We start from the raw sequence: 25,715 nt of genomic DNA, 5'->3' as shown, positions 1-25,715 counted from the left end.
TCCCTAATCTTTGCTACGTTTCCAATTTTGAAATGAACTTGTGCCTAGGAACAGCAATTTTATATTTATTATTATCATTTTGCAGACTATAAAACATAATGATTTTTGATAATACATAAATTTGAATCAGTACTAATGGATGTGTAAATGGAAATAACAGGAAGACACAAGCTGATGAGAGTACGCATATTGTTGGAAAGTAATAGTGCAGACCATGTTAATCGAGCCCCTCTCAATCCATTTTGTGTTTTGCTTGCTTTCATCTTGAAACTGCTGAACTATCACTTAGCACCTTCTCTTAAAATTTCTCTCCTTCATTGCCAACGATCAGATGGATCTGCTGAACTAAGTGACAGCATGTTCTCATAGGTTCTACAGCTAATAAAAGACTTTATAAAGTTCAAGGTAGTGAATTAGGTTGAGAGAGCTTTTGAGGATATGCCATTATATCTGTTATATGATCGGGATTCCTAAAGAGCATTATATCCTTCTGTTATTCATGGAAACGTTTTCTTTCTTCTTTTTTTTTTAGATTTTATAATAGTTTTAGTGATATTTATTTCTGGAGAGGCTTAATGACAACACCATTACACATCCAATGGTAGTTATCACCCAATTTTGACAGCTAATATGCCTAGGTATTATATACAGTGAGGCATGCCTTGGCCCCATTCTGATGAATAAGAAGGTATTTCAGATATGCCAATCAAGTCCAATTAAAACCTAATGGCAAAACCTATGGGAGCTTTATTATCGTCAATTTTGCTGCCACACACATGCTTACTGTGTTGGCAATGACTGTGACACTGACGGAAAAACAATCCCCTTCAGACTCATAGAAGAGCAGTTATTCGAACAGATTATCGTATTGACACCATTGGGTTTTCAGTGGAGCATTTCTTCCTGCTGTCTGTATAGTTGATGCAGCATACTGATATTCCAAGGCTCCAAGACCATGTGGGTCCTTAGGTGACAGAGCCTCAATAGGTCCATTTTGGAATAACTCATATGCACTGCAGCAAAAAAAACCACAGCCAAAATTTGTTTTTTTTTTCTGAGGCAAACCTACTGGATTTGACTGTAATACAGTCCATTCCATAGAAATAGATAGAACCTTTTCAGATGTTGGAAAATAAAGAGGGATTTGAGGCGGACAACTGCCTTAGATTCCTCTTTATATTCTGCCTTTTGGTACCACTATGACATTCTCTGTATGGGAAAAAATATTTTTATATTTTAATAGTTTGGGCATTTTTTAACATAGAGTAACCTAGAGTGTTTATTTTTTTAAGCTTACTTGTATAGTGCCATCATATTCCGCAGCGCTTTACAGACATGGACAGTCACTGTCCCATACAAGGCTCACAATCTTCATTACCTATCAGTATGTCTTTGGAGTGTGGGAGAAAACATACACAAACACAGGGAGAACATACAAACTCCGTGCAGATAACTCCGTGCAGATATTGTCCTTGGTAGGATTTGAACCCAGGACTCCAGTGCTAACCACTTAGCCACTGTGCTGCCCATTATTTATTTATTTTTTATGTGATCTAGGGAATGGAGGGTGATTTGAATTTTTGTGGTTTTTTTATACATTTAAAAACTTTTTTCTCTTTTACTTTCAGAACTTTTTGAACTCTAGGAGGTCTGATCGCTCATACAATACAATGTAGTACTAATGATTTGCAGTGTATAATAAAATACACTTACTTCTATTACACTCTGTCTAAAAGTGTTACTCACCTCTCCTGGGCTCCAGCACTACTCCATGTTATTTTGGTCCTCTTCAAGGATGCCACAGATGTGGGTTATGCCAGCAAACTTATGCGCTGTAACGAAGGCCTCTTGACATCTGTGACGTCATTGAAAAAGGCCCGAAGCCGACAGAGAGTAGTGCTAGAGTCAAGGAAAGATGAGTAATGCTGCTTTTGTGTAATAATAGTAGTTTTGGTTCAAATCTATCCAGTCTAAACGAAACCACCAAGTGATCCTTGTGAAAAGGATCTCAGGGGGTTTGCCCAACAAATAACCTTGCCACCTTTGCTTCTGCTTCAGCCCTCCAGGGAGCCCATGAGACGTATGGGGCCCAGTTGAGGGTTGAAGGGAAAGTGGAGGCGGCCATGGCCCATAGTGGGGATCAGTAAGTAAATAGGCCCCGTTACCTGCTGAAGTTACTCCAGTAGGTGCCAGCTCATGTGAGAAGCAGCTGCAGTCAGTACCCGGCAGCCGAGTGGACACTGAGATTGCATTTTATTTGGAGCACTATGGCTGTTGCTTTTTGGAGGCAATGTAACTGTCATTATAAATGGTGCACTGTGATATATTACACATACCGTTTTTCTTGTATTTAGCAGCTAAAAAAGGAGCTGGTCCAGTCAAGAAACCTGCGAAGCCAGCTGCAAAACCAGCTGAAGCACCAAAACCTGCTGAAGTAGCGCAGCCACCCCCTGCTGAGGCTCCACCAGCTGAGGCTCCACCAACCGAGGCTCCTGCTATATCCCCAATTCCAGAGGAAAATGCAGAGGATGCATCAAAAGAGGAGCAAAAAGGTAAAGTAAATAGAATAAACTGCATGCTAATATTATTAGTGGAAGTCAGCAAATGAATTAACTAGAACTGTATCTAAATTTGGATATATTTAGTCTAATAAGTATTGTATAACAAGTTGTATCTTGTAGAACAAAATATTTCTATGAAGGAACACTAATACAATTTTGTGTACTTACACTGCAGTATTTTCTTATGTTGATCTTGTACTTTATAGCAATATGATCAGATGATAGTAAAGTACCAGTACAAAACATAGTATATATATATATATATATATATATATATATATATATATATATATATATATATTTGACTTTAGAGCATAATATTAATATCCAATGAAAGAAGACATCTTAAATATAACTTTCTAGTCTTTTTCTATCAAACAATAAAATATTTTGCAATACATAATTTTTAATAATATGATCTTCTAGAAAGAATGCCACTTTTCATAAATGTCAGAAACTGAACAGTTGTATTCAGTCCTGACATTTCTAAATGAAAATCACTTTATACCAGCGATTTCTAACAGGGGTGCCAAGGAAACTAGGGATATTTTAGAAACCCACCATGGGCCCTTCACACTATTATTAGGAAGATGACGCATGTCTTCATACATTATCTGCACATTTACGAAATTGTTTGCTTTTTAGTAAAAAATGTTTGGTATGAGTGCCCCAAATTTTTTATTCCAAGGTCATCCTGAGCCTGAAAAGGTTGGAAAACACTGTTCTATACATTTGATCATGATGACAGATATCATCATAGCATCACAACAGGGGTGTTGCAACATTTTCCAGAGACTTAGGGCCAGTGGCGTAACTAGGAATGGTGGGGCCCCGTGGCGAACTTTTGACATGGGGCCCCCCCGACTGACGCCGAAGACCTTGACCGACTCCCTCCTACGCATTCCTGCGCGTTCTATTATGCCCCATAGTGGCCCCTTCACACAGTATTATCCCCCATAGTGGCCCCTGCAAATAGTATTATACCCCATAGTGGCCCCTGCACACAGTATTATGTCCCTTAGTGGCCCCTGCACACAGTATTATCCCCCATAGTGGCACCTGCAAATAGTATTATCCCCAATAGTGGCCCCTGTACACAGTATTATCCCCAATAGTGGCCCCTGCACACAGTATTATCCCATATAGTGGCTCCTGCACACACTATTATGTCCCACTGTGGACACCCATAAACAATTATTATACACTGGGGTCTTTTCAGACCCCAGAGTATAATAATCAGAGACCCGGGGGAATAAAAACATAAAAAACTACTCTCTTACCTTTCCCCCGGCTCCTACGCTGTCGGCCTCCGCTGCCATCTTTCTTCAATGACGTCGGACGTCACATGACCCGGGACGCAGGCCAGGTTCATGTGACGTCAGAGATGTCAGACAACTAGGAAGGAGGCCTGGCCAGAATTGTGGAGAGGTAAGTAACAGTGTTTTTTATGTTTCTTACCTCCCCGGTCCGACAATCATTATACTCGGGGGTCCGAAAAGACCCCCCGAGTATAATGATAGCAGCGGTAGCGGCTATCACCGGGCCCCTAATGTCCTGGGCCCTGTGGCAGCTGCCTCTGCTGCTATGGCGGTAGTTACGCCACTGCTTAGGGCATTTCAGCATACCAATCCAGTAGCAGACTACCACTAATATTGTGCTTCCTGCTACTGCAATATCTGCTGCACACAATACTATGCCTTCAAGGTGTTTCTTATACTGTGCCTCCTGTTGCTACCCCCAATATGGTGCCTCTTGCCTCTCTATGTGGCTTCTGCTGTGCTGCTTGCAGTGTTGTGCTTACTGTTTTCTCAGTAGTGCTTTGCCTCAATTCTATGCTTGTTGTGCTGCCTCCACATACTATGCTTGCTTTTGTGCCTGAGCCTGCTGCTGTGCCCCAAGTACTGTGCCTTCTGATACAGTATGGCCCCAAATATTGTCTGCTATTGTGCCCCAATGTACTGTGCCTGCTGCCATACCTACTGTGCCTGTTGTTATGCTCCTGTATACTGTGCTTGCTGCTATGACATTGAATAGATGCTTTCTGCTGTCTTCTGCCCTCCTGTACTGTCCCACATGATACTCACTTAGATATGTTCTCACTTTGTCCATCTGTCCAAGAAATAATAATGGATGCTTTCTCCTAAGGAAATTGAGCAACTACACACTTTATATAGTGTTCAATGGTATCTTTATTCTAGACTCAATACATTGGTATAAGTGAATGTATTGATCAGTGGCAAATCTGGAAAATTAGGCAAAATACCATATTCTCCTGCTGCATAGATGTCACTCTGATCGCTATAATTTCCTTGCAGTAGTCCAAAAACTTCTATAGGGACTGTGCTGATGCCTTATATAAGATATCAACACAGTCATCTCATAGGAGCAGGAAAATAATACTGTAGATGAGTATAAACTCTTAGATCTTTTTTATGTACAACTATTTTACATAGACCCTTGTCCCTTTTATTTAATATTACTAGATAAACATTCTAGGAAAAATGATAAAGCAACACGGATCTATATTCAGTAAATGTATTGGCCCTTTTTTGGGAGATAGTCTATGAGTGAACTACAACTATAAGTGTAGGATCACTGGAGGCTACATCTATAAGACCATGTTCTCCATGAGACTTAACATTAAATAGGACCTTTCATCACTTGGGGCACATGCAGTTTTATATACCGCTAGGGAGCCGACAATGCGTTGAATTCAGCAGACTGTTGGCTTTCACGATCTGTGCCCCAGATGAAGAGCTATCTGTGCCGGTACCATAGCTCTTCACCGTCAGAAGGGCGTTTCTGACAGTCAGCCAGGAATGCCCTTCCTCACAGCAGCGCATATAGCGCTGTACTGTGAGAGCGGGGAGGAACCGATAGCTCTTCACCTGGGGCACAGATCATGAAAGACAACAGTCCGCTGAATGTATATAAAACCGCATGTGCCCCAAGTGATGAAAGGTCCTCTTTAAGTGCCCTATTTGACAGAGATAGTAGCGATGTAGGAAAATGTGGAGAGAGCATTCAAACGTTATATAGATGGTGCTGACAAAATAAACCACAAAGCTGACTATCCAATTTATGTGCTTGCACAGAGACTTGACTACTAGATTATGTAAATTTATCTGCAATTTTAGAAGTGGCCGGTCATAGTAAGAAACATAGTAAGAAACACAAAAAAAAGCATTAGGGACTGGGAATTAATACATATCCTAAATCAGGACTAATATTGTACCCCAAGATTGCAATATTTTCCATTTGGTGTTTCTTAAAGGCTTTGAGGATCACATATTCATGTTACATGCTAGGGCTAAAGTTCAGAAACTCTCTCAGAGTAAGAAAGAGCATGGCCTCTATTTCTTAGACTCATATGCAGTATGGAGCCCAAAGTTCCTATTAGTTACAAGACAATATGAGTTATATTACAAGTCCTTAACCACCACTCATGGTTCCTAAATTATAGCATGGTAATCACTAGGATATACCATTACTTTATGACCATGGCAGTCCAGCCCTGGGTTCCCTTGACCATGTGTTAAATGGATAATATATATATTATATTATATAAAATTGCCTTCACACCCCAAAGTCTCTCCTCCCCCTGCTCCAGATTTCTTTCCATGTCCATTCCATCCACACATATACAGTTCTCAAAAGAGCCAGATGACCACCATAACCACCATAATGGAGGGGTTTCCTACCACTCCTATCCTGCATTAATACCTTATAAAATATTTGCCTTGCCTCTAGATACTCCCTTAAGTACTGTTTGGCTACAGTATGCAGCTGCCACATATTGAAAGTATATTCCCTTGTGACAGATGCCGCTTCCTCATCAATATGGCTCAGGCTCTAATTGTCTATACAAATATGTAAACCAGATCAATGTTTTCTTATTATACAAATCCATTAATTCGCAACCCTTAACTCCAAGACAACCTAAGCAGCTATCTACTCCACCTGCCCCACATATATACTCCATGTGCCCCGATCCTGCCAAACCTTGAATATAACTGATCCTATCTTATCAGAATCTAGGAGCCTTTTGTCAATCGTGATCAATATGATCTCTTCATTGTAATAAGTAGTCTTTAAAGTAATGATTACTATCAGACCAAATTTACTAGGTTGTAATTGTGTGATGTTCTTTAGTAGAATATTGTATTGTACTGTTTTCATGTTGTCTTCATGTGAATAAATTTGTTTTATCTGAATGCACTGGTGTTCATGTCATGCTCCTTGCATGTTGGTGTCTTTTTGTCTCTCAGTGTACTGTATGTCCCATAAAAGTAATGCATGTGTCTATTCTTTTTGTAGCAGAATAGTGTGTCATTGATGGAAAAAAAAAGTCTGTTTTTCTTGTTGTGTGGTCTGTGTGTCTTTTGTAACATGTCAGAATGAACCAAAATAAAACTCATCTCTACTGCAGAAAAAGTTGAATTATATATCCTTTACTGGATTGTGCAGGCTGTGTTGACTTCTGGTGTGGTTTATTTCACTAAATGTTACTACACAAGACATTCACAGAGAACATGAAAAGTTATATCTGCTATATAAGAGACTGTCTAGTCATGCAGCACAGGCTTGTTTTAGATATCTCCCGCTTACAGGAAGAATGACTAGCTAAGAGGAATGAAGAACTTACTCTTAACACTCATGCCCTGGCATAGGTGATCCCAGAAGCCCATTTACCCCTGAGAAGTATTATAGGAGTTTTGGTTCAGATTTTGTACCCAAGCTTGGAGAGTCACCTTATTTCTCAGGTGAGGATGCTTCAGAATTCGAACAAAATAATCAAGACAAGAAGAACCAGGTGTGATATGTAGAGAGATGGAAGCTATTCCCATAAAGGTGGCTCCTTCAGAATCCAGACAAAAATAATCAAGACAAGAGGAACAAGATACAAGATGAAGAGAGATGGAAGCTATTCCCATAAAGATGGCGGCTTCAGAATCCAGACAAAAATAATCAAGACAAGAGGAACAAGATGCAAGATGAGGAGAGATGGATGATATGTCAATAAAGATGGCTGCTTCAGAATCCAGAGGAAAAATAACCAAGACAAGAGGAAGAAGATGCAAGATGAGGAGAGATGGAAGCTATGTCCATAAAGATGGGAGCTATATATGGGGAAGACACTGCGCAATGATCCAAGAAGGACAACATGGATTATTTCACCAAACACACAATGTTCCATTTAACAATGTACAATTTTCGTGTGAAAGTTACACCATGCAACTGAAGCCATACTATCATCTGAGTTTAACATTAGGCACTGGAAACCAAAAGATATAAAAGTGCCACACAACATATGGTTTATGCAATATGAGCCTACAATCTATGTCTGACTGGAAATGCCATTGGCATGGATTTCATGGACTTATTGTTCAATCGGTCTTTCTTGTATGATTTCTATATGGACATTTATTTGTATTATATGAACAATAAATTGCTGTAAATGTGATGTTACAAATGCGAGTCTCGTGACCTTTATAAAGACACTTAGCCAGTGTGGTCATGGGACTCCTTATTAACATAATCAAATCTAATATATAGTTTTCATTTATATATTTATGAACAAATTCATGCAATAATTGAATCTATAAATGTTCTGTTCATTCCTCTTTAAGGGGTATTCACACTGTGTTAAACAGGAAAATCTCCTGACGTATAAAGCTGACATAAAGCCTTGATAAATGCATCTTTATGTCTTACGGTTACATACACCACCAATTGATTCACAGTAAAATACATCTAAATAATAAATACTGTATATATTTTTTACTAGGATCCGACAGACTATACAAAAGGTATACTGTATTCTAAGCACATAGAAGCCTATTAGGGCTAGTTCACACGGGGACATGGACGCTGATTTTGACAGCGGATTTCGCGGCCAAATCAGCGTCCATACAATGTATCCCTATGTGAACTGCTCGCTTTTTTTTTTCTGCTAGCTCGCTAGCAGAAAAAGAAGCGACATGACCTATCTTTCGGGCGGAAGCCGCTCGCGATGAGCCGCGGCTTCCACCCAGCCACAGCGCCCTCCATGTCGGCTCATTCATTTGAGCCGACAGCGGAGGTGAAAGCCGCGACCGCGATGGTCGCGGCGGGAGCAGTTCACATAGTGTCGACATTGTATGGACGCTGATTTGGCCGCAAAATCTGCTGTCAAAATCAGCATCCATGTCCCCGTGTGAACTAGCCCTTAATATAATCAACAAATATCTGTAAAGTATGTGCCAGATTCAACGGCCATTAAACTGTCGCAGAGAACGGTCACAGACTGATTCTGTGTCTTTTCCCATTGACAGCAATGTAAACAACATGGCTGACCCTATCTTCCATCATGTTTGTTTATTTTTGTAACGGAAGATAACATTCTGCATGCAGGTTTGTACACCAAGACACTTTCACACAAAGGGAAACCTAATGTGTAGGTGTTTTACTTTTTTTTTTGTACTTTTAGGCCGAGGCCCCATGTTTCAGAAAAGCAGCTTTTTTTGTTGCAGATTTTGCTGTGGTTTTTAAAGTCAAAGTCAGCAGTGGATTGAGCAGAAGGTAGAAGTATAAGAGCTTCCTATATATTCCCATTCCTTTTGTAGTCATTCTTGGCTTTGGCTCAAAAAAACACAGCAAAATCTTTAACAGGTAATGAATAGCCAGCCCTGAATCTCAGTCCCAGGGCTACCGATTCACCAGGAAAATGGTGCTTCAGTCATCTCTGACCAAGACACTGGGAAGGGGGTTAATGCACGCAATCAGTGCAGGCACCGATTTTGGTCATTGCTGCGGTTATGATGGCTTCTCAGCCACCATGATTACACACCACTGTACTGCTGTGACGAATGTAAAATGTTAAATGATGCCATTAGAAATAACAATTTGTTCTGCAAAAAACAAGCCCTGTACCACTGTGAATGTAAAAATAAAAAGCTTAGGCTTTTGAAAGGTAGGGGCTAAAAAGCAAAAACAAACAATGGCTGTGTCCTATGTTTGATAAAAGCATTATTTTTTTATTGTATTGCTTTTTTTTAGATATATTTATAATAAAACATCAATCTATTCAGTATAAATTCTATTAATATTGTCTATTGGTAGCACTAGTGCTTATATACAGTATTTCCTTAGTCAGTGACATAGGCATAGTAAATGATATACTGCAATTTGGCAATATACAATTTACAAAATACATATCAAATTCTTACCCAGTTATCTGATCTTCCTAAAAATTAGGAAGTGTGCATCATAATAATAGATAAGAGGGAAAATCTTTTTTTAATATTAGGGATGTGAAAAAAATAAAAAAATGTACCTGTCCCTGGTGCTCCGGTGTCTCCAAACGTGGTCCAGTCCTGCTGCTCTGATGTTTTCTCGTGGCAGAAGTCCTCGCTGGCTGTGACGTCCCTGATCCCAATTGGCCTCAGTGATCATGTATAATGGGCACTACCGCCAGAAGAAAACATCGGTGCAATAAATTTGCCTGTTGAATATCTTTCTAGCACAACTATTTTCTGCTATACAGAAAAAACATGGATCTGAAAGCATTGGAAATGAATGATCCTTGGATAGAGCCTGCACATTTAGTTACATGAATGGCTTCACAGTAATAAAGATAAATGAGGCCATTGTGATATTATACTTTTATATTATACACAATGCATCCTGTTGGTCCAGTCATGAATCCGCTATGGTAGTTAGATTATTGAGCTCCATTATGCACCAGGGTTATTTCCAATCACGACATAATGTTTCTGGATTGGAGAAACATCACATATACAGCATTATTGAAAACATCCTCCAACTATTGTGTGTGTCCATGTCCTGTATGTGTAACATGTCCAACGGCCAACTCTGCCTTCACACCTGAATAAATCATTTCATAGTATGAATACATCATTTCATAGTCTGTGTCTAAATGTGTGTAACGTCACTGTGATATGGAATATCATATATGTCATATATATGAGCATGTTATTCTCGTTTTAAATGTGGAATTCTGTGTTGTCTGTATAGTATATGTTTACTGTATGTAGTATATGTTGTCTATTTGTATTTGACTGGTATTGCTCTGTGAAGTATATGTTTCATAAAGAATGCCTTATATATGGGGTTTTCATATGCATGCATGTCGACTGTTATACGTCTATTGTCTCATATTATTTTGGTCTCTACCTGTATGTTTTTGCATGTTTCGTTGGTTTCCGTTCATCACCTGTCATCGAAGAACCAAGCTGTTGACAGTTTTGGAGTTACAGCTGAAGAGCCATTTTGCATGTGGCATGGAAGACCCGACTTGGAGAGTCATCATGTCAGAAAACCACTGGCTTTTCATTGCGTCACAGCAATGAAGCATTGTTTGCAAATTTTCTTGTTCATGGTTGGTGTAGCGCACGGTACACAACTGGGTGAATAATGCCTATTCTTTACATTTTTTCTGAGTATACATTTTAATTTTTTGACTTTCAGAGTATTATGATGAAGATATGTCACAGGATGGTAAGTCTTCAACATTTAGAGATATAAGCAGTCCTCAGAATTACATATACGACACATCATTATGAGTTGAAGAAAACCAAGATACTTTTAATCCATTAAAGAAGATTGGATTAGTCACATCTCAATCTGAAATGGTTTTGAAATCATCAGGTGAAGACAAAGTAGTTTATCACAGCATGAAATGCATGATGGGTTATGACACACGGCTGAACAACTGTTTCCCATTGGTTGTAATAGGAACACTGGAACACATAGAACATCAGAGCACCAGTTATTTGTCATCGATCGGTGGGGCATGCTGTCTACATGACGTTTTATTAGATAACTATGTACTTGGCTGGTTCAGCCTCCATATACATTATAGCAAATTGTATCTATTGCCTTTACTTTTTTATGAGTGTCCATTTTCATTTTTCTGATTTACAGAGGACTACTTTGAAGACATGTCTTCATATGGTAAGTTCTTCAAGTCCAGACAAGAAGCGGAAGAGAAAAAACATTTGCCAATCATGAATGCTAGTTACAGAATTTCAGAGAAAGATAAATCGTAACATTTACAATATTTGCTAGGGTTCTGACATGAAATAAATTGGAATGATCTTTATTTCTAGTGATCCATGGACAATGTAATAAATTAAGGGTCATGTCTATTGCACTTTTACTGAACTACCATGAAGAACATTTTGCAGATTCTGGAGTAGAGGAAGACTATAATTATTGATATTTTATTATGCTGCTTTACTGAATGTATTAGTCCTTTCAATTAATCTTTTTTTAGACTATGGTTACATTAGTGTCATGACTTCAGTCTAGAAGCAAATCCTGATGGATCCTATTGACTTCAATAAGGTCCACTTGGGTTTTGCAGATATATTTCTCTTCCATTTTGTATATACTTTAATGTTCTTTCTTAAATATACTATTTAATGTAATGTTCTATACAAATATTGGCTACAACTCAATTCAAAGTCTAGTTGTTGCTCAAAAACAGAAAATATCAGCTGGCACAAGATGTTAGATTTAGTAGTGTGTTTCTGCTTAGTTCTCCAAGTGCACATAGGTGTATTATTCTGAAAGGGATGTGAGTCTGATTAGTTACTGAACGTTTGCAAGGTAAGTTCATGTGAAAAAACGTTAGGGCTAAGAGCGGCACAAAAAAAGGCCAAAAAAGAGGCCAAATCCTCAGCTGTGAAATGACAAATGCGTTACTTTCTATATACCCATGAGAATAACAATCACTAATAAGCATATGACTATTAACCTGCATAACTACACCTGGTTATTGTTAGTTATTAGAGATGAGCGAGTAGTGAAATATTCAAGAATCGATATTCGTTTCAAGTAGAGCCTCAATATTTGACTACTCGATCGAATATCGAATCCCATTATAGTCTATGGGAAAAAATGCTTGTTTCAGGGGAAACCACTATTCGACTAAAGGAGAGTCACCAAGTCCACGAGTAGCAGGAAGAGAGTGTTTAGGAGGAACGAAGTGCAGTTGAGGAGTGTTGAGGAGGAGCGCTGTGCAGTTAAAGCACACAGACCCCATATACTATGGACCTGTTCACATTAGTGCTTGCCTCCCGTCCGGAAGGAGTCCGCAGGAATCATTCGTGCGGCAGTGCGCGGCAAGCACACGGAGCCCATTATATGCTAAGGGGTCCGTGTGCTAAACTGTCCAGCGCTTGCAGTTGCGCTGATATTCCGTTCGGGAGGGGGGGTTTCTCCTGCAGACTCCTTCCACACAGGAGGCAAGCGCTAATGTGAACCGGCCCTTACTCGTCCTGCAGAACCAGCATTGATTGGCCGAATGCTACACACTGTATAGCAATCGGCCAATCAACGCTGGTTCTGCAGCAGGCTCGTCTTTGCTAGTCGGGAGAGCTGGCAGCTTGCGGTTATACGGGAGCTGACTTTTTCTCATAGGAATGCATTGACCAGCGTTGATTGGCTGAATACTATACAGCAGTTGTCCTCAAACTGCGGCCCGTGGGCCACATGCTGCCCGCCAAGCACTTCTGTCTGGCCCCGCCGACAACGCCGGCAGGCGTGCATTTATAATGAAGCTCCTGGGGAGCTCCGGCCAGGCCATGGAGCGCACTTCACTTTACTTATTGGAGGGCACCGTTTCCGATGTCTGTGCGACCTGCTCTGCCTCCGGCCCACTATTTAAAAAGTTTGAGGACCCCTGCTATACAGTGTACAGCATTTGGCCAATCAATGCTGGTTCTGCCGGAGGGACGTCTGTGACGAGGCGGAGTATAAGATCGGACCACAATGAAGACTGCTGTGGTCCGATCTTAGACGGTATAAGGTCGGTCATTATCCGATCGGTGTGGGTTCTGTAACGTTTGGATAATTGCTGTGGGCTTTTCACAGCTTACCAAGCACAGTGTTGTGCATTTTATAGTGGCTATACTTAGTATTGAAGCTCAGCCCCATTTATCAGATGCAGCATGACCATGCGACCAATGGATGTGATGTCACTGACCTGAGAAGAACTCACTCAAGCTTCCTACTGTATTGATGGTCTAAACTTAAGAAAGTTCATCAGTCATGATCAATCATAGTCTCAGAAAACCCCTTAAGGCTAAAGCCCCACACAGTGAGATGTAGCAAAAATACGCAGTGGAAAAAAAACACAGCAGAATCGCACTGCATTTTTTTCTGCAGCGTGTTTTATTGCATTTTTGCAGAATTTTTTTTCGCTGTGGACTTTCTGCCCCTATTATATTGATATGGAAAACACCATTGTTTCTGCAGGTATAATTGACATGCTGCGATTTTGTACTGCCAGCAAAGTAAATGTGATCAGGCTAATCCTATCTACATAATCCAGGAAAAAAAAATGCTGCAGAAAACAGATTTAATAAGCGAAGAGAAACCACAGAGAAAAATGCAGCAAAAGCACAATGAAAATGATGTAGAAAAACACGGATAATTTCCACTGCGATTTTCCCCTTGTGTTTTTTGCTGCATTCCACAACGTGGTGCCTTAGCCTAAACCTGCTTACTGCAGCAACTTATGATTTTATCGTACAAGAAGCAGATTAATTTAAACATACCATAAAATATCCAGAATGTAAAATATTTGATAAAAATGCTACATGAAACAGAAGGTAAGTATGTAGCCAGTGCCTATTAGTACTCTGTAATTTAACACGTCTTTCTGTTTTCGTTAAAGATGCCCCCGAAGCCGACGTTGATTTATCTACCTTGTCAGGCTTGTTTGTGAAAAAACCGCACGATTTAAAAGTTCAAACAGGTATGTACTAACAGCAACTTCATAAAACTCTATGGCCATTATCTGCATTGGTGTTACTTGAGGTTACCATTATTATTGTGTGATAATTCTGATGTCTGTTGCATGAGCTGCAAGGAGACTATTTTCAAACTGAATTTAAGGCAGAGGACATATTTATAGTGAGGGAATGTGTTATTTAGGACAGTATTTGCTAGTCTCAATAGTTAACTTTGCATAAATCAATAATCTAGTGTGTGCATAAGCAATAAGACTCTTTCTGGTCATTATATGACTTGTAATTTGTATTAGTTAGTCATTTTCCCCTCAGCAGGCTGTATCTGTAGTTTACAGATCCCTCTGGTCTGGTGAGTGGAGAGTAACTACCTACAATGCACACAGTAAGTACAGGAGAATCTACTCTAGAACCGCCTTTCTCACAAAGAAAGAATTCCATGACTGTAGAACATATAGAGAAAAGTTCTGACTTGTACTGATGTGAAAAATATACTTTTAGTTCCAACATGTTTATATGCATGCTTTCTGCTGCTATCTCTTGCTCTCTCTGACCACTACTCCCATCACCATATACTTCTATAGTCATGGGGAATCTGAGTCACCTAGTAATTTCAGAACGAACATCAGTTTAGCGATTTAGAGGGAGGAAGAGAAGGGAAAGAGCCTGGTAAAACCAGAAAGCAGCCTTTTCCTTTCTGATAGAATACGTTACAATTCTTCCTATAATCATGTGTATGATTGATTTCTGCAAAATTTGCTGAAAAGTTAATAACCATTTAAGGATTTAATCCCAACATCTATAAAGATGCCAAGTGATTAGAGACTGGAGAGTTCTCTGGCAGCATTGGGGACGCCTCTAGTGCTGTTTTGCTAAATATGATAAGAAAGCACAATTGCAAGTCTTTCACAGTAGCTGCGTGAGAGAGACAAGACGTTAGTGAAAGCAAGATGGAGTATACACATACAAGATGGTGGAAAGATTACCTCTCTCTTTACACAGGTATTTTTCCCCTCACAATTGTATACACAATAGTTTGAGTACAGCTATTACAGACGGTTTCTCAGATTAGAGGTAGAAATCAGGGACAAAGTAAGTGTGTTTGGTGCGATATATTAGGTGGAAATGCATCACAATCCTGAAGGTTCATATAAAACATTCAGCACACTTAGATTTCTGATGGAGGTCAGAAATAACATATATCCAACATTACCATGCTATGGAGAATGACAATTATGGAGTATGAGACCTCATCCTATCCACCTAGAGTTACCAATTTTATGTGTGGTGTTGACTTCCAGCTAGACAATGCCTCTAACTTTATTAATCTTCATGGAAATATTAGGTGGGTCTCTGATGAGTCAAAAAAGGAGGATTGGAGGATTAACAGTTTAGCTGTCATAAGAGCTTGCAGATTTCTCTTTGAAAAACTGTAGTCTGGTAAGATAAGATACAATAAGATAATCCTTTTATCTTAAGGTGAAGTTCATCAATACTATCAGGGGGTTAAAGAAAACATGGAAGTGCATACATTACAATGTGCTTCTATTGTTCTCCAGAAGGACAGTAGTGTCAGCCACCCTCTGACATGGATTGAAACACTTTGTTTTATCCCACCTGGTCATCTGATCTCCAAAATATATAGACATTGCAAATGCCCTGGAAAAACCACATTTTATTTCTTCTTGGGAGATAGAACTGATGCCCCTTAGGCCTCGTGCACATGACTGCAATCAGTTCCGCAAACAAGGTCCACATGTGGGCCATATTTCTGGACTCAATGCAGCTGTGTGCATAGAACTCACTGTATCATAGAGAGATATGTTGCAGTGAGCTCCAAAATTGCTCTATCGCTACTGTACTAGCCTGACAGCTTTATGTGTTTGCTGAACTGAATGTGGTTGTGTGCAGGAGAACTTACAGGTCAGACAGATTTGTAAAAACTCATATAGCTTTTCTAGTTGTGAACAAACTCTAGACATTAGTGACCAGATGGTACCAATACCCAAACATAGCAGTCATTATGCACGCAGATTATATGTTGGAGATGTGAACACCATCCAAACTCTCCATTTGATATTTGGTGAAAGTGCAGTTTGGCACATTCTTTAAAAAATCTCTTGCCAATATTATAGACTGGTTCCTATGAGAGATTCATTTTTAGAAAATTGTCTGCAACATATACTACAAGAGTGAACACCATCTTCACAGACAAATATACAGAGTAATAGCCAATTCGTACAATGGTACTGAGGGCGCTGCTTGCAAGAGCTTACAATCTATGAGGCAGAGGGGGTGACACAAGAGGTAGCAAGGGCAGCGTTGGAAGTAGCATTGCTTATACAGTGGACCAGCCATTTTTCTGAAAGAGTTACTTACATATAAATAAAGTTGTATGAGCCGTCACCAGTCAGTGTCCTTTAATGTGCAATTGGTGCCTGGACATCTAAATTTACAGTCCGATACAACATTATATCTTGTAGGGTAATGTAGGAGAGTGAACAGGAGAGTTTATTTTAGGGAGTCTAACTGTGGAAGGATTTACAATGGGAATTGTGATAGGCCTGTCTGAAAAGATGTGTCTTTAGTTTGCGCTTGAAGCTGTAGAAATTGGAAATAAATCTGATTGTCCGGGGTAGAGCATTCCAGAGAAGTGGTACAGCTCGGGAGAGATCTTGGATATGCGTGTGGGAGGTTCTGATAATAGAGTATTAAGTCAGTGAGAGAATAATGTTAGTCTTAAGTCATTGAGGGAACAGAGATCACGGGTTGAGGGTAATAGACAGAAAGCAAGGAAAACAGGGAGGAAATGTAGGGAGGTGCATCATTATGGATAGCCTTGTGGTTGAGGGTGATAAGTTTATCTTCTATTCTGTATTGAATAAGAAGCCAAGTGTTTAGACTGATAGATGAGCCTGGCCGCTCCAATAGAATAGATTGTAGAGGGGAGAGTTTAGTAATGTGAAGCAGTGGCGGATCCAGGGTTTGCGGGGCCCTGGGCAATTGACTTTGCCGGGCCCTACTTACTGGGGGGTCTTGCACTTCTAACCTGCACTTCCCAACTGTTGAAGATTAGAAAGAGGGAATAAAACGTGCGGCTCCACCCATTCTCATTCATTTTTCATGTGATTCCACACAGTATAATCCTCCTAATGTCACCCGTAAATTATATGTCCCCCCTCCATCTCTCCCCCATTTTCATATACATCCTTCATCTACCCCTAGTTTCATGCCCCCCCCCATCTCTGTCCCCAGTTTCATGCCATTCTCCCCCTTTATCTGCCCACAGTTTCATGTCCCCCCCATCTCTGCCCCAATGTCATGCCGTTCTCCCCCCTTCATCTGCCCCAGTGTCATGCCGTTCTCCCCCCCTTCATCTGCCCCAGTGTCATGCCATCCCCTCTTCATCTGCCCCAGTATCATGCTATTCTCCCCATTCATCTGCCTCAGTGTCATGCCGTTCTCCCCCCTCCATCTGCCCCAATGTCATGCCGTCCTCCCCCCTTCATCTGCCCCAGTGTCATGCTGTTCTCCCCCCTTCATCTGCCCCAGTGTCATGCCATTCTCCCCCCTTCATCTGCCTCAGTGTCATGCCGTTCTCCCCCCCTTCATCTGCCCCAGTGTCATGCCGTTCTCCCCCCCTTCATCTGCCCCAGTGTCATGCCATCCCCCCTTCATCTGCCCCAGTATCATGCCATTCTCCCCCCTTCATCTGCCTCAGTGTCATGCCATTCTCCCCCCTTCATCTGCCTCAGTGTCATGCCGTTCTCACCCCCCTTCATCTGCCCCAGTATCATGCCGTTTTCCCCCCTTCATCTGCCCCAGTGTCATGCTGTTCTCCCCCCTCCATCTGCCCCAGTGTCATGCCGTTCTCCCCCTCCATCTGTCCCAGTGTCATACCGTTCTCCCCCATCCATCTGCCCCAGTGTCATGCCGTTCTCCCCCCCTCCATCTGCCCCAGTGTCATGCCGTTCTCCCCCCTTCATCTGCCCCAGTGTCATGCTGTTCTCCCCCCCCTCTATCTGCCCCAGTGTCATGCCATTCTCCCTCTGTTCATCTGCCCCAGCGTCATACTGTTCTCTCCCCCTCCATCTGCCCCAGTGTCATGCCGTTCTCCCCCTCCATCTGTCCCAGTGTCATACCGTTCTCCCCCATCCATCTGCCCCAGTGTCATGCCGTTCTCCCCCCCTCCATCTGCCCCAGTGTCATGCCGTTCTCCCCCCTTCATCTGCCCCAGTGTCATGCTGTTCTCCCCCCCTCCATCTGCCCCAGTGTCATGCCATTCTCCCTCTGTTCATCTGCCCCAGCGTCATACTGTTCTCTCCCCCTCCATCTGCCCCAGTGTCATGCTGTTCTCACACACACACACACACACACACACACACACACACACACACACACACACACACACACACACCTTTCCTCGTTCCCCCGCAGCTCTCTCCCTCATACACATATTGTAGCCGCAATGTGACGTCATCACATCGTGGCTACAAATGCCGGAGCTCAGCGTTAAAGCAGGAGCTGAGCTGTGACAGCTCCTGCTTTAAACGCCTATGTATTCAGCTCATCAGCGTCCGTAGGGACATGCCGACCGGGAAATCGGGACATGCCGACTGGGACCATTTTGTTAGGTCCGGGCCATGCGGTTGCCCGGCTCGCCCGGCCCTGGATCCGCCCCTGATGTGAAGACCGATTAGTAAGGAGTTACAGTAGTTAAGTCAAGAGTGAATCAGAGCGACAATAAGTGTCTTTAATGTATCTGTGGTAAGGAAAGGCTAGATTATAGAGATGATTTTGAAATGGAGATGACATAAGCGTTTAAATGATTGGATATGGGGGGTGAAGGAAAGTTCTGAGTCAGACATAACCCGGAGGTGATGGGCAGTTAGAGTAAGGCCGGAGACTGAAATGGAGAGATCAGGGTTAGGTCTGTTAGATGGTGAAAACAGCAGTTTTTCAGTCTTAGAGAAATTCAGTTTTAGATAATGCGAAGACATGATATTTGAGGCAGCAGAAAGACTGTAACTGGTGTTCTGTATTAGTGCAGGGGTAATGGGATAAGGTGTATAGTTTGGTGTCATCAGCATAAAGATGGTACTGGAAGCCAAATCTGGTAATGGTTTGTCCAATGGGAGCAGTGTAGAGAGAAAAGCAGGGGGCCTAGGTCCGAGCCCTGAGGAACCCCAATGGCAAGGGGAAGAGGAGAAGAAACAGAGCCTGCAAATGATAAACTGAAAGTGCGCTCTAAGAGACATGAGGAGAACCAAGAGACCAGAGTGTCTACAAGGCTGACTCGGATGCTGCTGTGAGATTCAGAAGAATTACAAGAGAATAGTCTCCATTAGATTTAGATATTAGGAGATCATTGGAGACTTTTGTGAGGACCATTTCAGTAGAGTGCAGAGTGTGGAAGTCAGATTATAAGGGGTCAAGAAGATATCGGAAAAATAGACGATCAAACAAGAATAGACTGAGTGTTCCAAGATATTGGAGATGAAAGCGAGATTAGAATTAATAGCAGCACAGGACGGGTCAAGGGAGGATTTCCTCAGTAGCAGGGTTATGACAGCATGTTAGAAAGAGGAGGGAAAGATTCCAGAGAGGCTAAATATTTTAGCAAGGTAAGTAGTGACGACAGTTGACAGAGACTGGTGAAGGTGTGATGGGAAAGGGTCACTACTGCAGATCGTAGGGTGAGAAGAGAGGAGCCAGGAGAATGCCTTTTCTGTAACTGGATCAAAAGATGAGAATGAACAGGATGATGTATGGTAGGTGTGGGGATCAATGCTGCCTTAGGATTGGGCAATTATTTCCTGACGGATCTTGTCAATTTTGTCAAGGAAGGGGCCACACGGTGGCTCAGTGGTTAGCACTGCAGCCTTGCAGCGCTGGAGTCCTGGTGTTCAAATCCCACCAAGGGCAAAAAAAAAAACATCTGCAAGGAGTTTGTATGTTCTCCCCGTGTTTGCATGGATTTCCATCCCATATTCCAAAAAAGACATAGTGATGGGGGAAAAAAATGTACGTTGCACTCTATGTGGTGCTCACAATCTACATTTAAAAAAAAAAAAAAAAAAAAGTTTGTCAAGGAAATAAGTAACAAGGTTCACTGCACAAAGGTCTATGAATGACACCTGCACCTTGGGAGTGAGTAAGGAGTGAAAAGTATCAAACACTCTTTTAGTGTTACAGGACAGAGAAGAGAAAAGAGCTGTAAAATAGGCTTGTTTTGTGAGGTAAAGGGCAGAGCTACAGATTTTGAGCATAAACTTGAAGTGCAGAAAGTCTGTAGGTGTTCGGTACACCTAGAGCATCGCTTAAGAAAACGTGTCTGTGGCGTGAGCCAGAGTTGCTGCCTCCTGTGTTGAAATTTTGAGTGGAAGTGGGGGAGGCATCTCATCCAGTGCATTTGTAAGGGTTTCATAATAGTGACTGTTGGCCAGATTGGGACAGGAGAGTGAAGATATGGGGGACAGTGATGACTGTAGGTTGTCCTATAAAGGAGAGAAAGTACTGATTGTGAGAGACAGAAGGTTATGATCAGAGGGCGGCAGAAAAGACTTAGTAAATTTAGAAACTGAATGGAGTCGGAGGAAGACAAGATCAATCGTTTTGCCATCTTCAGGTTTGGTAGAAGAGGAAAGTTTTGAAAGACCAAAAGAAGTGGTTGTTGAGATAAACTGTGAGGCAGCTGGGAGACAGGGGTGTCAATGGGGATGTTAAAGTCACTCATGATGAGAGTAGTAATTTCACAGGATAAAAAGAAGAGAGGCCAAGAAGAAAAATGGCTCAGATATTGGTAGGGTGAGCCAGGTGAATGGTAGATCACAGCTACGCTTAGGGCTCATTCACATGGAGTAAACACCAGCTTATTCTGAACGTAAAACACGTTCAGAATCAGCGGCGTATAAAGCAGTTCCATTCATTTCTATGGGAGCCGGCATACGAGCGCTCCCCATAGAAATGAATGGGCTGCTTTTTTCACTACGAGCACTCCCATTGAAGTGAATGGAAAGTGCCCGCGTGTACGGCTAGCTCTGCTCATGCCGAGCCGTACACGCGGGCACTTTCCATTCACTTCAATGGGAGTGCTCGTAGTGAAAAAAGCAGCCCATTCATTTCTATGGGGAGCGCTTGTATGCCGGCTCCCATAGAAATGAATGGAACTGCTTTATACGCCGCTGATTCTGAACGTGTTTTATGTTCAGAATAAGCTGGCGTTTACTCCATGTGAATGAGCCCTTAGGAGAGTGGGCATTTGGAGAGATGTTCCTAGCAGGTAAGTAGGAGCAAAATGGACATAGACAGAACTTGGTTCAGAGACTTATGTGGGTTCTTCTGTTTAGTTTTCACTTCAAAAAGAAGTATAGGGGTTGGGGTGTTAAAGAGAGTGAAAAGTGTGTGATGGCTGTATATGGGAAAAGGAAGAAGAGAGGGGCTGATATGGATAGTTTGTACTGGTGGTAGAGATGGAGAGGTTCTGCATGAGAGCAATTGCTAAGACAGTCAGTGACAGTGCAGCTCTATGATACCACGTGTAGAAACCTATTTTTGTTCTAAATTTATCTGTTATTTGGAGTTCTTTCATTCCTTATCTGTCACGTACCCCATCTCAGTGCCTGAATTATATTTAATCTGCACTTTGTCTAGTATGTATATCTGCATTAATAAATGCCCCCCGCATTGGAAATGCTTCCCCATAAGCTGTATCTACTTATATAGGGAAGCTGAGTTTCATAACTAGCCTAATTTAGGTTGTTAACCATTTATTTAACAAACTGTGGCACATGAGGAGACTGGGCTATGTAGATACCGTACAAATAAACACTGACCAGCAAACTGCAATAAAAATCACTGGGTATCAAAAGACTGACACTAGTACCGATGAGGACACATGGAATTGCAAAAATACATGCTTGATGAAATGCTAGACTAGGATTCAGAACATAGTAGGATGTCTTCCAACAGTAGGAAGGAATAGGAGCCGAGTACCATTCAAAGTTACAATAATTCTGTAATGTTATGCTGCCCTCTGTAGGCTACAGTCTGCAATAATAATATCCTTCCTGAGATTTGGTTGGACAAGGAGGAGAAACAGCCTGAAGGCTGGGACCCCACTTTGAGAAAACGCAGTATTTTGGATGTGACAGAAAAAACGCTGTGTTTTACATTATCGGCATAGTGGGATGGGATTTTGGCTAATCCCATCCACACATTTCTAGAAAAGAAACTGCAGCAGAAATGCTGCAATTTCAAAAACTCTTGTGTTCCAATAAGGCATTCCGATGCAGGAGAATATACTTATACTTCTACCAACCAACATTTCAGTGTACAGTGTTTTTTTCTGAACTATATTAGCACACAATATAGAGATAAGCGAACACTGTTCGGAACAGCCGTTCCAAACAGAACGCTCACAGCACGCTCCCATAGAAATGAATGGAAGCGGCCGGCACGCGGGGGGTTAAGTGGCCGGCCGCCAGCAAAGTCTGCGTGCCATGTGCTTCCATTAATTTCTATGGGTGCGTGCTGTTCGGATCGGCTGATCCGAACAGTGTTCGCTCATCTCTACCACAAACACTATTAAATTTTTTCATACACATGCTATACTGAACTGATATAATATCTGCACATTGATAGAAAATGGTAAGAAATGATAGAATTTGTTTTTTTAATCTAAATTATATTTAATCTGTTTTTTCACTTTTTGCACAGGTAAAGATTTTTCTGTAGCCATCTCTGTAAATGGCACTCAGCTTTCTGCCAAACCCACAGTAAAATGGTTTAAAGGAAAATGGCTGGAACTGGGAAGCAAAAGTGGCAGTCGGTACAAGTTTGAGGACAGCTTTGATGACGCAAAAAAGGTATAGTTTCAGTTTTTCTATATTGCTGCAGGAAAAATAATACATTTACCTTAAAGATGTTGTATCTGAATACAAAAACATACTTAAAAAAAAACTCTCAATATGGATATAGTTCTAAATCCTTTTACTTATATATTTCTGTTCACTGGTATAATTGAAATGGCTGCCGTGCTCCAGATCCAGCAGGGTGGCTAGCCTCAGGACGGAGAGCTTGAGACTGACACAACTCTCTTTCCTGCTATGCCTGCTTGAATAGCGATAAGATCTGAGCTGTGTATATGTACTTCTTACAGACCTTCTCCCTGTGCCTCCATCCTGGTTAGGCTACATTCACATCTGTGTTGGAGTCGCCATTGGAGACTCAGCTGCAGAAACCGCCAAAAATCAATGGAGAGAAAAGTCCTGCATGGAGGACTTTTCTCTCTTCTGGTTTCAGTAGGAAAATGGTGGAAATCTGACAAACACCTGGTAGACCCCATTATAGTCTATGATAGGGGTCAACAATATTCGGCACTAGAGATGAGCGAACAGTGTTCTATCGAACTCATGTTCGATCGGATATTAGGCTGTTCGGCATGTTCGAATCGAATCGAACACCGCGTGGTAAAGTGCGCCATTACTCGATTCCCCTCCCACCTTCCCTGGCGCCTTTTTTGCTCCAATAACAGCGCAGGGTAGGTGGGACAGGAACTACGACACCGGTGACGTTGAGAAAAGTAGGCAAAACCCATTGGCTGCCGAAAACATGTGACCTCTAATTTAAAAGAACAGCGCCGCCCAGGTTCGCGTCATTCTGAGCTTGCAATTCACCGAGGACGGAGGTTTCCGTCCAGCTAGCTAGGGCTTAGATTCTGGGTAGGCAGGGACAGGCTAGGATAGGAAGGAGAAGACAACCACAACAGCTCTTGTAAGAGCTAAATTCCAGGGAGAAGCTTGTCAGTGTAACGTGGCACTGACGGGCTCAATCGCCGCAACCCAGCTTTCCCAGGATCCTGAATGGAATACACTGTCAGTGTATTCCCGTATACCCGATATATACCCCCGATACCCGTTCCAACGGTGTGCCCCCCCACCTTCACCCCAGAAATACCCTGCAAGTCCCCTAGCAATAGAATTGGGGCTATATACACCCACTATTTTTGCTACTGCCATATAGTGCCATTGTCTGACTGGGAATTCAAAGAATATATTGGGGTTACGTGCACCCACAATTTTTACTACTGGTATACAGTGCCAGTTTCTGACTGGGAATTCAAAGAATATATTGGGGTTACAAATACCCTCATTTCTTGCTACTGCCATATAGTGCCAGTTTCTGACTGGTAATTCAAAGAATATATTGGGGTTACGTGCACCCACAATTTTTACTACTGGTATACAGTGCCAGTTTCTGACTGGGAATTCAAAGAATATATTGGGGTTACAAATACCCTCATTTCTTGCTACTGCCATATAGTGCCAGTTTCTGACTGGTAATTCAAAGAATATATTGGGGTTACGTGCACCCACAATTTTTACTACTGGTATACAGTGCCATTGTCTGACTGGGAATTCAAAGAATATATTGGGGTTATAAATACCCTCATTTCTTGCTACTGGTATATAGTGCCATTGTCTGACTGGGAATTCAAAGAATATATTGGGGTTACGTGCACCCACAATTTTTACTACTGGTATACAGTGCCAGTTTCTGACTGGGAATTCAAAGAATATATTGGGGTTACAAATACCCTCATTTCTTGCTACTGCCATATAGTGCCAGTTTCTGACTGGTAATTCAAAGAACATATTGGGGTTACGTGCACCCACAATTTTTACTACTGGTATACAGTGCCAGTTTCTGACTGGGAATTCAAAGAATATATTGGGGTTACAAATACCCTCATTTCTTGCTACTGCCATATAGTGCCAGTTTCTGACTGGTAATTCAAAGAATATATTGGGGTTATAAATACCCTCATTTCTTGCTACTGGTATATAGTGCCATTGTCTGACTGGGAATTCAAAGAATATATTGGGGTTACGTGCACCCACAATTTTTACTACTGGTATACAGTGCCAGTTTCTGACTGGGAATTCAAAGAATATATTGGGGTTACAAATACCCTCATTTCTTGCTACTGCCATATAGTGCCAGTTTCTGACTGGTAATTCAAAGAATATATTGGGGTTACGTGCACCCACAATTTTTACTACTGGTATACAGTGCCATTGTCTGACTGGGAATTCAAAGAATATATTGGGGTTATAAATACCCTCATTTCTTGCTACTGCCATATAGTGCCAGTTTCTGACTGGGAATTCAAAGAATATATTGGGGTTATAAATACCCTCATTTCTTGCTACTGGTATATAGTGCCATTGTCTGACTGGGAATTCAAAGAATATATTGGGGTTACGTGCACCCACAATTTTTACTACTGGTATACAGTGCCAGTTTCTGACTGGGAATTCAAAGAATATATTGGGGTTACAAATACCCTCATTTCTTGCTACTGCCATATAGTGCCAGTTTCTGACTGGTAATTCAA

At 41.6% G+C, this 25,715-nt stretch overlaps 1 protein-coding gene across 4 annotated transcripts in view; it reads left to right on the top strand.

Moving 5' to 3' along the window:
- The window catches only part of LOC142210770 (myosin-binding protein C, fast-type-like), a 127,410-nt gene that overhangs the window by 30,090 nt on the left and 71,605 nt on the right, over positions 1-25,715 (top strand). The window contains exons 2-6 of one of the 4 annotated variants that reach the window (XM_075280180.1): positions 2,358-2,552; positions 11,031-11,060; positions 11,487-11,516; positions 14,245-14,325; positions 23,036-23,184. In XM_075280180.1, coding sequence (XP_075136281.1) covers positions 2,358-2,552; positions 11,031-11,060; positions 11,487-11,516; positions 14,245-14,325; positions 23,036-23,184 — 485 coding nt within the window. Of the gene's footprint in view, positions 1-2,354; positions 2,553-11,030; positions 11,061-11,486; positions 11,517-14,244; positions 14,326-23,035; positions 23,185-25,715 lie in introns of all 4 variants that reach the window. The other 3 variants (XM_075280179.1, XM_075280181.1, XM_075280182.1) reach the window with 3 other exon arrangements.

The sequence above is a fragment of the Leptodactylus fuscus genome, chromosome 6 (genome assembly GCF_031893055.1).
Source record: "Leptodactylus fuscus isolate aLepFus1 chromosome 6, aLepFus1.hap2, whole genome shotgun sequence".
Taxonomy (NCBI): Eukaryota; Metazoa; Chordata; class Amphibia; order Anura; family Leptodactylidae; genus Leptodactylus; species Leptodactylus fuscus.
The sequence above is the reverse complement of the archived record's forward strand: the minus strand, read 5'-3'. Positions and strand labels throughout refer to the sequence as shown.